At 36.7% G+C, this 15,225-nt stretch overlaps 1 protein-coding gene across 1 annotated transcript; it reads left to right on the plus strand.

Moving 5' to 3' along the window:
- Positions 1-637: 637 nt before the first annotated feature.
- stk35l (serine/threonine kinase 35, like) lies at positions 638-15,225 on the plus strand. The gene is made up of 3 exons (XM_073851629.1): positions 638-1,248; positions 4,257-5,005; positions 13,045-15,225. Exons 1-2 carry the CDS (start codon positions 801-803, stop codon positions 4,979-4,981), a joined length of 1,173 nt encoding a protein of 390 aa, XP_073707730.1. The 5' UTR covers positions 638-800; the 3' UTR covers positions 4,982-5,005; positions 13,045-15,225.

Raw genomic sequence — 15,225 nt, forward strand, 5'->3', positions numbered from 1 at the left:
CCAGATGCTCTCCATCGTGTCAGACCACGTGTGTACGCTGAGCTTCTAGAAAGCACATGCACACTCATGCTGGAGGGACTAAACCATTCTAGTCACAACACGGGTCACAACGGTCTACATATGTACATCAATGTATAGGTTTCCACAGTGACATGGCTGATCATAGCTGAGTTGATTGATGTTTTTTTTTTATGATTTCAAAATTAATTTTAATTAATGTTATATTTATAGTAAAAAAAAATGTCTGTTGGTGTTTAGGTCAACTTCTTAACATTCATGACTTAAAAATAATAATGATGGTTGTAATAAATAAATACATTTACCAGTAAAAATGTTCAAAATATCTATTTTATCTAGCCAATATTTACACATGGAAATGGCATAAAAGTTAATATATTTTCGAATGTAACACAAACACAAAGAAAGAATACAAAGTTATTTTTATTTAAAAACTTGATTACGCACAAGGTTTCATGTCTGATATTTGGTTTACCTCACCATGTTAGCGCTGATTTAACGTAACTTAAAGCCACAAGAGGCGTGTGTGTGTACGTGTGTCCTCATAGGTCAAGAACCCCCCCTGTACATGAAAGTGGGACGATCCAGTCAAGTTCTCCCTTCCTTCATTCAAGGTTCATTCAGTTCAGAGACTAGAAGCTCGACGTTGATTGAATCACGATAGCCCACTGAATAAAAACAAAAGCAGATGTCAACGAATATTTAGTCGCTGTTGAACTTCCTCTAGAAATATGAACGCGGAAGGTGTTTCCAAACGCACGCACAAAACGTGAGGAGGCGCGATGGATGCAAAGGACAGAGAGCGGCAACGGACACGGAACGCTTGCAAAAGAACTGAAAGCGCCAGTGTCCTGCGCTCGCTTAGCGATAATGAGACAATGGCAGACGAGTCGGACCTGGTTAAAAATGGCAGTCTTGAACGCCGACTCATTGCGCCGAGGTACAGCCTGCTCCGTGAAGTTGGCAGGGGCAGTTATGGCGTTGTGTACGAGGCCGTTGCCCGTAAATCAGGTGCGAGAGTGGCGGTGAAGAAGCTGCGCTGTGACGCGCCTGAGAATGTGGAGTTGGCGCTGGCTGAGTTTTGGGCTCTGACCAGTCTGGAGAAACGCCATGAGAATGTGGTGCAGCTGGAAGAGTGTGTGCTCCAAAGAAACGGGATGGCCCAGAAAATGAGCCATGGCAATAAGCGTTCAAAGCAGTATTTGAGGTTGGTCGAGACCTCGTTGAAAGGTGAGATGTTTTTATTCAAGCACTGGTATTTTTCTGGAAGGTCAGCGAAATGCTTTTGTCACGGAAACAGTGTTTTATGTTTGTGACAGTTCACTCTTATGGTAGCAATGACATAATGCTAACTCAGAATCTAAGCAATGTCAAATTTTATTGATTTTTCATTGAAATCTCAAACAAAACTGTGAGAATCCATTGTTTGGCAGCGACTCATGTGGCGTTTCACCGATGACACCGGACGTTGTTATTGCGCATGTCTGTGTTCTACATTAAGATTGTTTACATTGTATGTAAGAATGTGGTAAATGTCGGTCAGATTTGCCCTCCCCCACCCCCATCCTCCTCGGTTATGAAACTCTGAGGTTGGAGGTGGGGGAGGTGCTGGTGTTGGGGTCAAACCCTCTCCACACCCACTATACCAAGTTACAACAATGAAGGAAGTGTGATTCCTTGCATGACAACTGTGTAAATGATCTTACAAATGAAAAAGAGACTGTGGTGATTTAGCACAGATAATGGAAGCCAATTTGATCTCATTAATGAGTCTTCTTTGTGTGACTGCTTTCACACGATTCATCATGTAGGTTTTTAAACTGTATGATATGCAAAGTGTTGCTAGAGGCATTTGCTTGAAAGCTGTTTTTCTGGTCTATATTTAGTGTAAATGGAAGTGAAAGAAGGAAGAAATGTTTAGCTTTTATAAGGGAAATATATTATGAATAAATAATTTTAAGTGTTTCAAAAGCTGGTGGGAGCACAAGACAGTAGGCATGAATTGAGTTTAGATGAAGTGTCTTTCGAGTGAACAGTTTTTGTGTAAATTATTGTATATCTGCATATGTTACGTTAAAAGCATCTGGAAATAACTAGAAAAATACTAAACAAATCATGTGAGCAAGTTGTTAAAAACAATAATGGCAAAATAAATGTGCTTACATAGCATAAACACTAAACATCATACATGCAGGCTAATAGAGCATTTTCACTTGAGTCACGATTTGGTCAGTTACCCAGATGCGTGGCCATAATGGCGATACTCGGATGTAAACAACAGCGTGGATTGCAGGGTTAATGTGCTACTGAATACATTGTTCTGCTAATTTATGCTGTCTAAAACATGGAAAAAATGTGTGGAAGCTGCTAAATCACATAGAAGGCCTTAGTAAGCAGTAAAGAGTGCAATATTTTGACAAACTAAAGTTAATAGTTGGTAAAGATACGTATGAGCAGTATTAATTGCGATATTAGCCTAATATTTCATCTACCTGACTGGAAATAAGAACAAACATGAATTTTGTCAAGATTCTTGCCCTGGAAATGCTGTTTAAGTTTGGTTAACCACAAATGCCTTTTGTTCCTCAGACAGTTTTTTGCACTCTTCTCCTTGATTTGTTATAAGTTTTGGCTGTCTGTAGTACTCTAAATGGTTTTCCTGGTCCGACCGATTAGTACAGCCCAAAACACGACAATAATTGGCCATTTTCAGCAGCAATAATCAGCAAAATTTGAAAGTTCAGTCCAGTGCCATTGTTTACCTTACGTTACAAACAGGGCTTAGACTAATTAGGTCCAGGATTAGGCCATAGTTCAATTAGTACATTTGAGTAATTTTTATAAATGTGCTTATAAAAATTACTGGTGTGCATCTTGAGGCAAAACAAATGTACTGATATATTTTAAGATCAATCAGTGCAATTTTATTTCAGCTGAAACAGCTCTGACTTACATTTTAGCCTAGGACTAGGTTTAAGCCTTGTCTGTGAAACTGGGGTTATAGGTGTTAGAATAAAGTTTAAAACCACTGAAATTAGAGCCACCTTAACGGATAACCTTTAGTACACTTCTAGGTGTGTATAAAAAGGAAACTGCTTTATCACAGATTTAAATGGTTTACAAGCAAGGTCCATGATGCTGTCTTAAGGTAAACTGTTTTCATAGTGTGAATGAAAACATAATTGATAAAGCCTTTAGACTGTTTTGTGATGTCATGATGATAACCAGGTTACAGATGTGTTGATTCACAAAGTGCTTGCTCAACAAAACCAGGAAAAGTGCTAAAAATAAAGCATGTGAAAGCACAGGATCATGTTTATTAATTATACCTAAGCATATGCGCTTTTATCAAGGGATACAGTCAGTATTTGTTGTTCACATGGGAGCTAGTCCAGTCCTGTGAGAAGTAACCTCAACAGCTTCAAACTGGTTCCACAGCAATCCAGTCCCTGAAACTGATGACATTGCAATTCTTCTTTTAAGTCTTTCCATTGCAGTTTAAACCATAGTATTTATGTTTGAAGGTGATGTCATTTAAAGGATTAGTTCACTCCAGAATTAAAATTTCCTGAAAATTAACTTGCCTTCATGTCGTCCAAGATGTTCATGTCTTTCTTTTTTTAGTCAAAAAGAAATTAAGGTTTTTAAGAAAAACATTCCAGGATTTTTCTCCATATAGTGGAGAAAAGGATCAATGGGTTAAAGGTCCAAATTGCAGTTTCAGTGCAGCTTCAAAGGAAGGGCTCTAGGCCATCCCAGCCGAGGAATCTAATCTAGTGAAACAATTGGTCATCTTCTAAAAAAAAATTATACTATACTAATTATACTCTATACTTTTTAACCACGAATGCCACTAGCTCTGTGTCCACGACCTTGCGCATTACGTAGTCAATTTGGAAAGGTCACACGTGACTTAGGCAGAAATTCCGATCCAGTGTTTACAAAGCGAACGTGCAAAGTAAGTCAAACGGCCTTTACGAAAAAAAGAGATTAGTTTTTCGGCATAACCTACCAATTTAAACTGGAGTACACAGACTAAGTATTTACTACTTTTTTTTCTTTTTTTTAGAAAAAGATTGATCGTTTTGGTAAATAAGACCCTTATTCCTCGGTTGGGATCGTCTAGAGCCCATTGAAACGGCAATTTCTTTTATTGATTAGTTATTGTTTTATTCTTGGGACACTTCAGAAACATTCAAACTAAATTAATCTCTGCATCTTTTTTGTGTGTCCTTAAGGTGAGCGTGTATTGTCGTGTCCTGATGAGCCCTGCTACCTGTGGTTTGTTATGGAGTTTTGTGAAGGAGGGGATCTGAATCAGTTCATCCTGTCACGACGGCCCGATCCCCGCACCAATTCCAGCTTCATGATGCAGCTGAGCAGTGCTGTGGCGTTCCTGCATGAAAACAACATTGTTCACAGAGACCTTAAACCAGATAACATCCTCATCTCGGAGCGTTCTGGCGCACCTATCTTGAAAGTGGCAGATTTTGGACTGAGCAAAGTGTGTGCTGGTTTTGGTGCTGGAGTACGGGACTCAGAGGAAGGGCGGGACAAAAACAAGACCAGTGTTAACATCAATAAGTTCTGGCTTTCATCAGCATGCGGCTCTGACTTTTACATGGCACCGGAGGTTTGGGAAGGACATTACACAGCCAAAGCAGACATTTTTGCTCTAGGCATTATCATCTGGGCCATGATTGAGAGAATCACATTTATTGACGCCGAGTCAAAACGGGAGCTTCTCGGGACGTATGTGCGGCAGGGTTCTGACATCGTCCCGGTTGGAGAGGCGCTTCTGGAGAACCCAAAGATGGTGTTGAGTATTCCCCAGCGCAGGCGCTCGCACATGCCCGAGGCACTCCGGAAACTTTTACAGGACATGCTGGCCGTCAATCCTCAGGACCGACCAGACGCACTAGAACTGCACAGCAGGATGGGACAGGTCACTTGCGCAGCGTGAACTCTGACCTGAATGCACACACAGGTGAGTCTTTCCCAATGCAGTTTCCAAAAATGTTGTTTTTGACTTGTGTTTTTGTGTGAAGGCCCATGTGTCCAGGGGCATTAGCATCCAATAGCAGGCAGTAACAGATAATGGGAGAATGTCAGAAATGCGGTGTCTTCTTATGATATCTCTAAAAGACAAACACATTCGCAGTAGAGTCTGACAGCTGGTAGAAAATTTGCATTTATTTGTTCTTATCATTTAAATGTTTTCAATAAGCTTGATGTCTTTTTGCTTAGGCCTACATTGTTATATCTAGTATTAGTTTTTGCTGTAATATTGAAACAGTATCTAAAAATTTAACATCGTACCTCCCTTATTTTGAGTCATATTGGCCACTCCTAGGTTGTAGTATTTTTCTTAAAGGGATAGTTTTTGGCAAATATTTAAACCTTTAGGGATAGTCTACTCAAAAATTAAAATTCTGTCATTAATTGCTCACCCTCATGTCGTTCCAAACCCATAAGACGTTTGTTCATCTTCGGAACACAAATTAAGATATTTTTGATGAAATTTGAGAGCTGTTTGACCCTGCATAGACAGCAACTCAACCATCATGTTCAAGGCCAAAAAAAGTAGTAAGGATAACATAAAATAGTCAATGTGACATCTGTGGTTCAACCTTAATTTTATGAAGCTACTAGAATACTGTTTGTATGAACATAAAACAAAAATAACAACTATATTCGACCATTTCTTCTCTTTAATGGCTGTCTTTGTGCGATCACAAGAGTATCTTTTTTGGCCTTGAACATGGTAGTTGTGTTGCTGTCTATGTAGGGTCAAAAAGCTCTTGGATTTGATCAAGAATATCTTAATTTGTGTTCTGAAGATGAACAAATGTCTTATGAGTTTGTAACGACATGAGGGTGAGTAATTAATGATAGTATTTTCATTTTTGGGCCAACTTTCCCTTTAAAAGCACTGTTTCTTTAAAGAGCAAGTTTACCTTGTGCATGCTAGTTTTTAGTGTTGTAAAGTAGTTTAGATTCATAACATCAGCCAGAACTTCAATATTGATGCATCCTTAAAATAGTCATCGCCATGTGTATTTCCACACAGCCATCCCAGGGGTTTTGGTTATTTTGGTAACCTCATAGGTGGCGAGTGGAAAACAATACAACATGCGATTTGACATGAGGCTTTAAACCCAAGTGAAATCATGCACACTTTTACATAAGAAGTAGTATACGTTCATTGTATTACCAGTATTGGATGGCAGCTTCATTATCTTTTACATAAGTAGTGTAAATTGTCATTTATCGTGTCTTATTTGACCACATCCGTTGCAGTGTGGTTATGACAGCTCTGCTAGGTCTCTATCATGAGGTGATTTGTTTAATGGCATGACTTTCCGAGAGCTTCTGTTTGCATGCTATAACAGCCTCTTTTGTTTTTTAAAAGTGCATTCTGGGATAGCTGTTATACAACCGCACCCATTCACCACCACCACCCCTCCTCTAACGTTCCCCATCCCTCCTTCTTCTCTCTCTCTTTTCCATACCCTTTGCCCTGGGGGACAACGCTCATCAGGCAGACCAGGTGACTGGGAGTTCTTCCTAGTCCTGAAGTGGAAAGATTTTTTGTTTTGACATGCCACACATAACTGACAGTTTAGTCTAAAAGCATTACTGCATTAGGGGAGCTTAATATTGTGTGACTGTTTCAGTTATCAACCAAAATTAGACAATTAGACAATATTTAAATATTGATATTTTTGAATGTTTACCCAATAATGAAATTGTCATTAATTACTTACCCTCATGTTTTTCCAAATCCACTTTAAATTACAAATTAGGATATTTTGAATGAAACCTGAGAGATTTCTGTCCCTCCATTGAAAGTCCAGGTGATCGAAGCGTAAAAGAAAGTTATAAAGGGTTGTAAAATGAATCCATATGAACTGATTAGTTTAATCCGTGTCTTGTGAAGAGATATGATTGCTTTATATGATCTCAGATTTAATTTAGGCTTTTATTCACTTATAAATTAGGCTGCCCTCGACTAAAGATTTTTCTTGCATTAGTCGACTATTGGTCGCACATCTATTAATAAACCATGTAAACCATAATAATGGGCCTTTAATTGCCTACATAGCCTAATAAGCGCTTCTGCACATGCAAATAAAAAGGTGCCACAGTTCACCAGCAGATATAATAATTATGAATGTGTTAGGGGAAAAACAGTAAGGGCTTTAAAGTTGTATTAATTTTTGATAAACTAGTGTTTTCTTTGTTTTCGGTTGAAGAGATGAAGTTGGTGACACTGACTCATCTCCACAGTAGTGATGCGCATGTATGCATGTTTCATACTGATTACATAATCTGAGATTATTTGTTTTCTATTTGAATTGGTTCATTTAAAAATAGACATTTCACTCTCTATAGATATATTTTGCCTGTAAGGGAAGTATAGACAGAGTTTTGAAGTTTTGCACTCAAGTTCACAGAGACGGCAGAAAGCGCATTTAGTTTGATTAGTTTCATTGTTTTACAAAAACGCAATGTTTTGTTATTCTGAGTGCACAAAAAATATTAAGTCTTTACAGATTCTAAAATGTATAACTTTTGTCTGTATGACCAAAAATGAAGTATTATAAGAGCAAGTTACCACACTGGTAAATGCGCTACTATTTAGCTTCCACACTCTGCACAGACACTTCAGTAGCACACATTTTTGTAGTTTTTACGTTGCCACTACTTACGTATTTTAGATAAGGCATATTTGAGGTAGATGAATGATAGGTGAGCATTCAGATCTCCTGCCTGATGTACTGTATTACCACATAGTCTAGCCGTTAATGATGTGTCCATCACGGACTGCGTTCCACTTCCTATGGAATTTTTTTTCTGCGACTGAGCGACTAATAAAATTTTGGTCGACCAAGCCTCTTCTCATCGACTAATGGTTAGTCGACTATTAGGGGGAAGCCCTGGTTATAAACAGCTATATACAGCAAATCAAACACGGAAACTCTCAAACCTCATTCTTGTGTATACGTGCTGCATGAAAACCAATAAGGCTCATTCTAGCCCATGCACATGAACTTCCATATATGATTAAAAACAATGCTTTTATGACCTTTTTAGATCTTCTAAGTTATGGTTACCTGGACTTTCAATGGAGGTACAGAAACTTCTCAGGTTTCATTATAAATATCTTGTCTTTTAAAGATAAGTGAAAGGGTGAGGGTGAGTAAATGATGACAGAATTTTGATTTTGGGTGAACTATCCCCTTAAAGCAAATGGGCTTTGCAGTCATCTAATGCTTACCTAATGTTAATTTTAATTAAAAGAGGCCTATTCTGATACTTTTTACAATATGTAATATAAGTCTCAGGTGTCCCCGGAATGTGTCTGTGAAGTCAAAACACCCCACAGATCCTTTATTATATCATTTTAAAATGCCTGTTTTTAAGGGAAGCAGAAACACTCTGTTTTAGTGCCTGTCTCTTTAAATGCAAGTGAGCTGCTGCTCCCCACCCCCTTTTCCAGAATAAAGCTGTGCTTTTACACCTTGTACCTCAGATACTCTGGCAAAAATCATCTGTTTGGTTTTGGTTATCATGTCTATTACGCTAAAATCATGCGTTTTTAAGCCATACTAGTTTACACTTCTAATATAGGGTTTTCTGAGCACACACATCCGAAGTGTGCACAGAAAGCGTCTGTCACACGGAATGTGAGTTCACTTTCATGTTATATTGTGCTTGTTAAAAACACACAAGTTACAAAAACGGTTGGTTATGTCTGTAAAGGTAAACCGCTGGAAAAGAAATTGCATGTTTATATTAGATCTGTGTGGCTGCAGTGTAATATACAGTAAATATATCAATAAATCCACTGCTCTCTTGTCTCCGCTGAGGCTGGGACTATAAATAATATTCTGTGCAGCCAACGACAGAACAGTTAGCATACTTTGCTTGAACCTTCACCATGGCGTTAGAACTGACACTGTTGTCGCTGGCAAAAACTAAATGGCGGGTGGCTGTGGGTAAAAATGTGCGGGTTAAGGGGTGGTAATATTATAATAAGATCCCCTTTCTACGTCACAGCGGGAGCAAAATCACATGGTTGCAAAGAAAGTAGAGGTCGACCGATATTGGTTTTTACCGATACCGATAGCTAGGTTGGACCACACTGGCCGATACCGATTAATTAACCGATAGATTTTGAAAATGGATATTGAAGGGCAACTAAAATAGTGCTCTACGATTTAAAAAAATAAATACTAAACCATACTTTCTAAATGAATAAAAATATTAATATTAATTATAAATTGATCATTAAAGTTATTTCATAGTTCATTAATGGTAACAAAATGAACTTCGAAATTTAACAATATATCAGTAAATGTTGAAATTAACACTTTGAACAACACTTCTATTCTACAGCTTTCACCAATCTTAGTTGATGGGTGGGAATCTATAATTTTAACATTTTTTATTATATAAGCTGGCTACTTTTTAAAACAATTACTTATTTAAAATTAGTGTTCTTTAAGTGTCGGCAAGTTTACAGAAATAGTTGTTGTTTTTTTCTTTTTCGTTTGATTATTACTGATGAGATCAGACAGAGGCAGCTTTAACAGGCTGCATTCAAACGAATGCAGATCTATTTGGATGTATCAGATATTTTGTCCTGCTCTGAAAACATAACTGACTGTGTGTACATCAGTTTCGTATAAAAGTATTTGAAAATCCAAGTGCATTTAACCACATCTGCAATCAAGCTTTTTAGGACGAACAAACACAAAGAGCAATTGAAAGTCTGTCAGTGCATCTACTGCATTACAAACGGCAGAAATGAAGGCACATGTAAAGTCAAAAACTGCGATTGATAGCTCACACGGTCAAACAATACACACTTATTAGCTCACTGTGGAAATTCTGTGCAATGAAGCCAGCCGCGTTTCTGGCGCGCACGCGTGCCATATGCGGGAAAAACACACGCTCCTTGAAGAGAGGATTGAGATGCATCTGAGAATCTATTTTTCACCCACCCTTAATGAAACCGAACAAAAGTGCAGCGCTGTGTTGCGCGGACAACTTGCAGGTATCACACACACACACACACACACACAGGACGCGTTCAAGCATAAATCTAAAACAGTGTATTTAATCACCAAACGGGCAAATGTTTACTTCAAGAATGATCAAAAAGCGGCAAAGGTTAGTTTAAACATGAAACGGAAAGAGAAAGTGCGATCTATATTGCAGCCATTTCAGAAACAATTTCTTTTCTGTTTTACATTTCTGTTTAAATATGATTTGTTTTTGTTTTGTTTCAGTTTAATATGTTAATTACGAAAGAAGTTTGTGTAATTTGTAAATGTCATAAAGGACGTGGTATGAATTGGACGGCAATACGCCAGGAGAATTGGAGAGGGTCAGACAATTTTTGACCACTTCGTACGTTTTTATTTGTGGAAAATCCCTTCTTTAACGAATTTCGTTTTGTATTATTTTTATCTTAATTTTTAATAGATATTTTTGTTGATCAGTTATTAAAATCAAATAGGAACAGGAAAATGGCATTGTGAAATAAAGTGCGTAACAAGATGCAAACTCACCATGCTTTAACGGCCTGAAGAAAAGGCTAAAACATAAATTATAGCTCTATATTAAGCATACAGACTTAGAGCTACAGAAATACAAATAGTTTGCTTAAATGCACAATTCTTAATTTTCCAGCCCAGGGTCAAGTCTTTATGAACGATGTGGGACAGATGTGTAATGTAAAACTAAGGCGCGCTGTGACTGATTTTGTCGGCTGAATGAACACAGTTTGCTTTCTCATGTCTTTAAATCTGCAACTTTGCTGGCTAAAAATATGAACAGCTGGATATAAATCAATACAAATATATGGTAACAATCCTGGCATTAAACATTGGTCTGGGGCTTAACCTCTCATACTCTATGACAGCGGAGCGTGAGCCGCTTCAGCAAAGAATGCAACCCGCAAAATCCATCGGCAAGGATTTTTGCCGATAACCGATAGTTCGGCCAATCAACTATCGGTGCCGATTAATCGGCAAAACCGATACATCGGTCGACCTCTAAAAGAAAGGCTTACCAAAACAAAGCTTCTAGATTGGTAGATCCACCAGGGACCTGATTATAGCACTTAAAAATGGAAAAAGAAGCCCAAGACGATTGATTTTAGTTTTTAGTGTTTTATTTTTCATTAATTTAGACATTTGGCACAATATTTTAATACTGTACATTCCTTATCTTGTTAAAAAAAAAAAAATCTTTTAAAATATTGCAGTTGGATTAGTTCGGCAGAGCATTTAAGGTGATGTATTTTAGGATTAAATGTCAGTCACTAAAATATTACTTGTGTGTTGGAAGAGAGTATGAATGCATATGAAAGGCAGAGGGCTCATTATGAGGACATTACAGCTGTCTGCCACTCCAGTCATCTTTTGTTCACCATCCCCCTCTCCTTCTCCTTCCGTTGCTACATTCAGACAGGAAAAGAAAACTGCATGGAGCCTCTTGGTTAATTTGCTCTCTCTCTGGTGTGTGTATGTGTAGGACGTGATAGAGGGTGGGTTTGCACCCAAAACAGTGTACATTGTGTAGTTTGAGTGACTGCAGCGGGGCGTTTAGTAGCTCTTCCTGACTCAGCACATAGTTTGAGCCGCAGGATATGAGGAGGAGGGGTGAGCTCTTTATACTGTATGCAGCCCAGTCGTGTTGACAAATGACAGATAGCCTGTAAAGATTTTTTCCTATTTGTGTTGTGTTTGAACGCTTGTAAATCTGATTGCTTATCAAGCAGTCTGCGATTTGGAGCAATTTAAGTCAAGCATTATGCAACACGCCAGCCATCATAACATCATTTCAACCCGTCACTCAAAATGCTAGAAAATACACTATCAGTTAAAAGTTTTTGAACAGTACGATTTTTAATGCTTTTTAAAGAGGTTTCTTCTGCTCACAAAGCCTGCATTTGTTTGATCCAAAGTACAGCAAAAACAGTACAATTTAGATTTTTTTTTTTTACTATTTAAAATAACTGTTTTCCATTCTAAATATATTTTAAAATGTGATTTCAAAGCTGAATTTCAGCATCATTACTCCAGTCTTCAGTGTCACATGATCCTTCAGAAATCATCCTAATATTCTAATTTGCTGCTTAACAAAACAATTATTATTATTATTATTATTATTATTATTATTATTATTATTATTATTATGTTGAAAACAGCTGAGTAGAATTTTTTTTTTTCAGGTTTCTTTGATGAATAGAAAGTTCAGAATAACAGCATTTATCTGAAACAGATGTCTTTAACATTACTTTTGATCAATTTAAAGCATCCTTGCTAAATAAAGTATTAAATTATATATAACTTATGACTCCTGTATTTTTATGGTATAGTGTTACAAAAGCTTTATATTTTGGATAAATGCTAAACTTGGGTTTTTTCTGTTCATCAAAGAATCTTGAAAAAATGTACTTAACCATTTTAAATATTGGTAATAATAATACTCAAATGTTTCTTGAACAGCAAATCAGCACAGTAGAATGATTTCTGAAGGATTGTGTGACACTAAAGACTGGAGTAATGATGCTGAAAATTTTGCTTAGATCACAGGAATAAATTACATTTTAAAATATATTCAAATAGCAAACAGCTATTTTAAATAGTAAAAATATTCCAAAATGTTACAGTTTTTGCTGCACTTTAAATCAAATAAATGCAGGCTTGATGAGCAGAAGAGACTTTAAAAAAAAATGTAAAAAGCTTACAGTTCAAAAACGTTTGACTGGTAGTGTACATAGTACCTCTTTTCTTTTAATTTTGTATGTCCAGTGTTGTTTTCTCTCCTCTGGCTTCTCATGGTCAATGGAAAATTTGGAAATATCAGGAGAAACCTTGGTTTTATTATTATTTTGGCTAGGAATTGCATTTTTGTGTGTTTTAATATCCTCAGTAATTGTTTGTATACTCAAATGCATGACAATTTTGAGTACTAATTCTAATGACTCTATTTTTTCTTCTGTTTTAGGCTTTCCCTTTCCATAACAGACCAGAAGGGACCGCGTTGCTTGGAAAACTGTGAATCTTCCATTGCTGATTTAATGTGAAGAGTACAAAGTACTCAACTTAAACACCAATACAAAGTTTGCCACAAAAAGATTTTCAACTGACCTTTCGCTTTTTTTGTTTACAGTAGTAATTTAAACAAATCTTTCATTAAGCCCAGAAGTTTTTTCCACCAAACTCAATCATCGTTTACATCACTAAGAGTGAAGTAAAGCTAAAAACAATGTTATGATGCAGTGAGTACAATCAAGCTGAAACAAGCAAGCTCTTTATTAGTCTTACTAAGGGATTGTTTGCCATAAAAAACAGACAAAGAAAAGTATTTCACTAATTTTTTTTCAGTTTCTATGACCAGTAAAGCCTTTAGTTTTAGTAAGGAAGCAGTTAACAAATTTTAGGTTTCAGTTTTACAAGATACTTGACTACATTTTGAGCTCAAGCATCTATACATGTCTCATAGTCTTACACTTGGGTCTTGAGTTAAACATAAATCTCCACAGATCTTGATCATCTTGATCTTTCTTTTAAAATCAAAACAGCTGAAATCACAAGAATTAAAGACCAACCTTTTAGAACTTTTCCTTTGCCATTAAAATGCTGATGATCTTAAGCCTAAACCCAATATTGAGAGATTTTGTTCTCCTTGAATGCAGATTTATCCTGGTGCCTTGAAGTCTAGTGATATAAGTGAGATTTCTTGTAGGTTTTTGTTTTGTTTTACAGCTTTATCTTTTAAACATGCAGTACAGCTTTTAATATTTAAACAATTTACATATTAGGCATGCAGTTTAGCCATTTAGGTGCTAGTTTTTACATTGTGTGAGATTATTTTTTTGGCCAAAAAACAGATTCTGGTGCCCCATTTACAGTGCTGCTGTCACTTATAAAAAACTGTGTGAATAACCCTAATACAGTTTTACAGTTTAGTTTTTTTCAAATCTGGTAGAATGAGATATGGATTTGATTATGATTAAAGGGGGCAGTTAAAGACAGTGTGAGTGTTATTTGTGTTTTAGATAATAAATTCTACTTATGCATTTCCAATATGGAACAGCTTTTTTATATATATTTTCTTTTTGTTAACCAACTACTTGATGTTCTCAAAAACAAGATGGAAACTCAATAGTGGCACCATTGCTTTTTTTCATCTGTATTCTGAATGCTTCATAGAGAAGAGTTTGGTGTGGATTTGCCTGACAGTTGTGTGTGCTATAGTTCTACCTCAGCACTCTTGTGTTTTAGTAACTAATTCACTAAATTAACTAGCAGTGCTTTCTGTTTTTTGGAGAGGCTAGTAATGTTTTTCAGATGGATTTATTTATTTATATGATTTTTTGTTGTTGTTTTTGAAAAATAAATATATAGTGTTAAGCTTTTTTAGTAGTTTTAACTTTTTTTTATGCCCTTTTTGCTATTCCTGACTGCTTATTGCTGTCTGCTGTAGAAGAAACTTGAGGCTTGTGAGATCAAGATCTTTTTTGAGACTAAATCACCTTCAGGTTTTAGGTATTTTGACTTCACGCGGGAACAAAGTGTTCTGTTACTTTTTATGTGTTCAATTACGTTTATTTTGTCAGTTTTCAATGGGAACATTGAAAACTGATTCTTTTAAATCCACTTTCACTTTCCCGAATGGCAATTTAAATGATTGTATCTTTTACGAGGGTCAGTTAATCCTGAAGAAAGTTGGTAAATGTTTTAGCATTTGCTCTTTTTAGTTTGAATGTTTTGGAGATCATAAACACAGAGAATTTTGTCATAGCAGTCATACAAACCACAGTATTAGACTGCACTTGCACTGAGGAGAGTGAACCGAGTTTAATAGAAGCTCACTTCCTGTTTTAGCATCTCTTTTACTCGAATTCTGTGTTTTTCCTTTGTATACCTTGTGGTCCAACTTTGACTGTACAGTGCACTCTATGCAACCTCTCCTTTTTCTGACACTGTATGATGCTGCTCTGCTAAACTAGCCTCTTCAGACCTTGACATTTTGTTGCTTTTTTGTGCTCATTTTATGACTTTGTGGAGCACTTGTGCTTTTTGTGTGCAAATGTTGGACTTTTTTTTTTTTTATGGACTTTGCTTGTGTAAAGCACACTAGAGCTGTTGGACGCTTTACTCATTTGGGTGTCATCCCTTATTG

This window comes from Garra rufa, chromosome 12, assembly GCF_049309525.1.
Source record: "Garra rufa chromosome 12, GarRuf1.0, whole genome shotgun sequence".
Classification (NCBI taxonomy): Eukaryota; Metazoa; Chordata; class Actinopteri; order Cypriniformes; family Cyprinidae; genus Garra; species Garra rufa.

Bases quoted from the DNA above. Each gene is read 5' to 3' on its own strand.
- stk35l (XM_073851629.1), top strand. From the start codon at position 801: ATGGATGCAAAGGACAGAGAGCGGCAACGGACACGGAACGCTTGCAAA. The intron at 1,249-4,256 runs GTGAGATGTTTT...TGTGTCCTTAAG, and splicing joins GGTCGAGACCTCGTTGAAAG to GTGAGCGTGTATTGTCGTGT.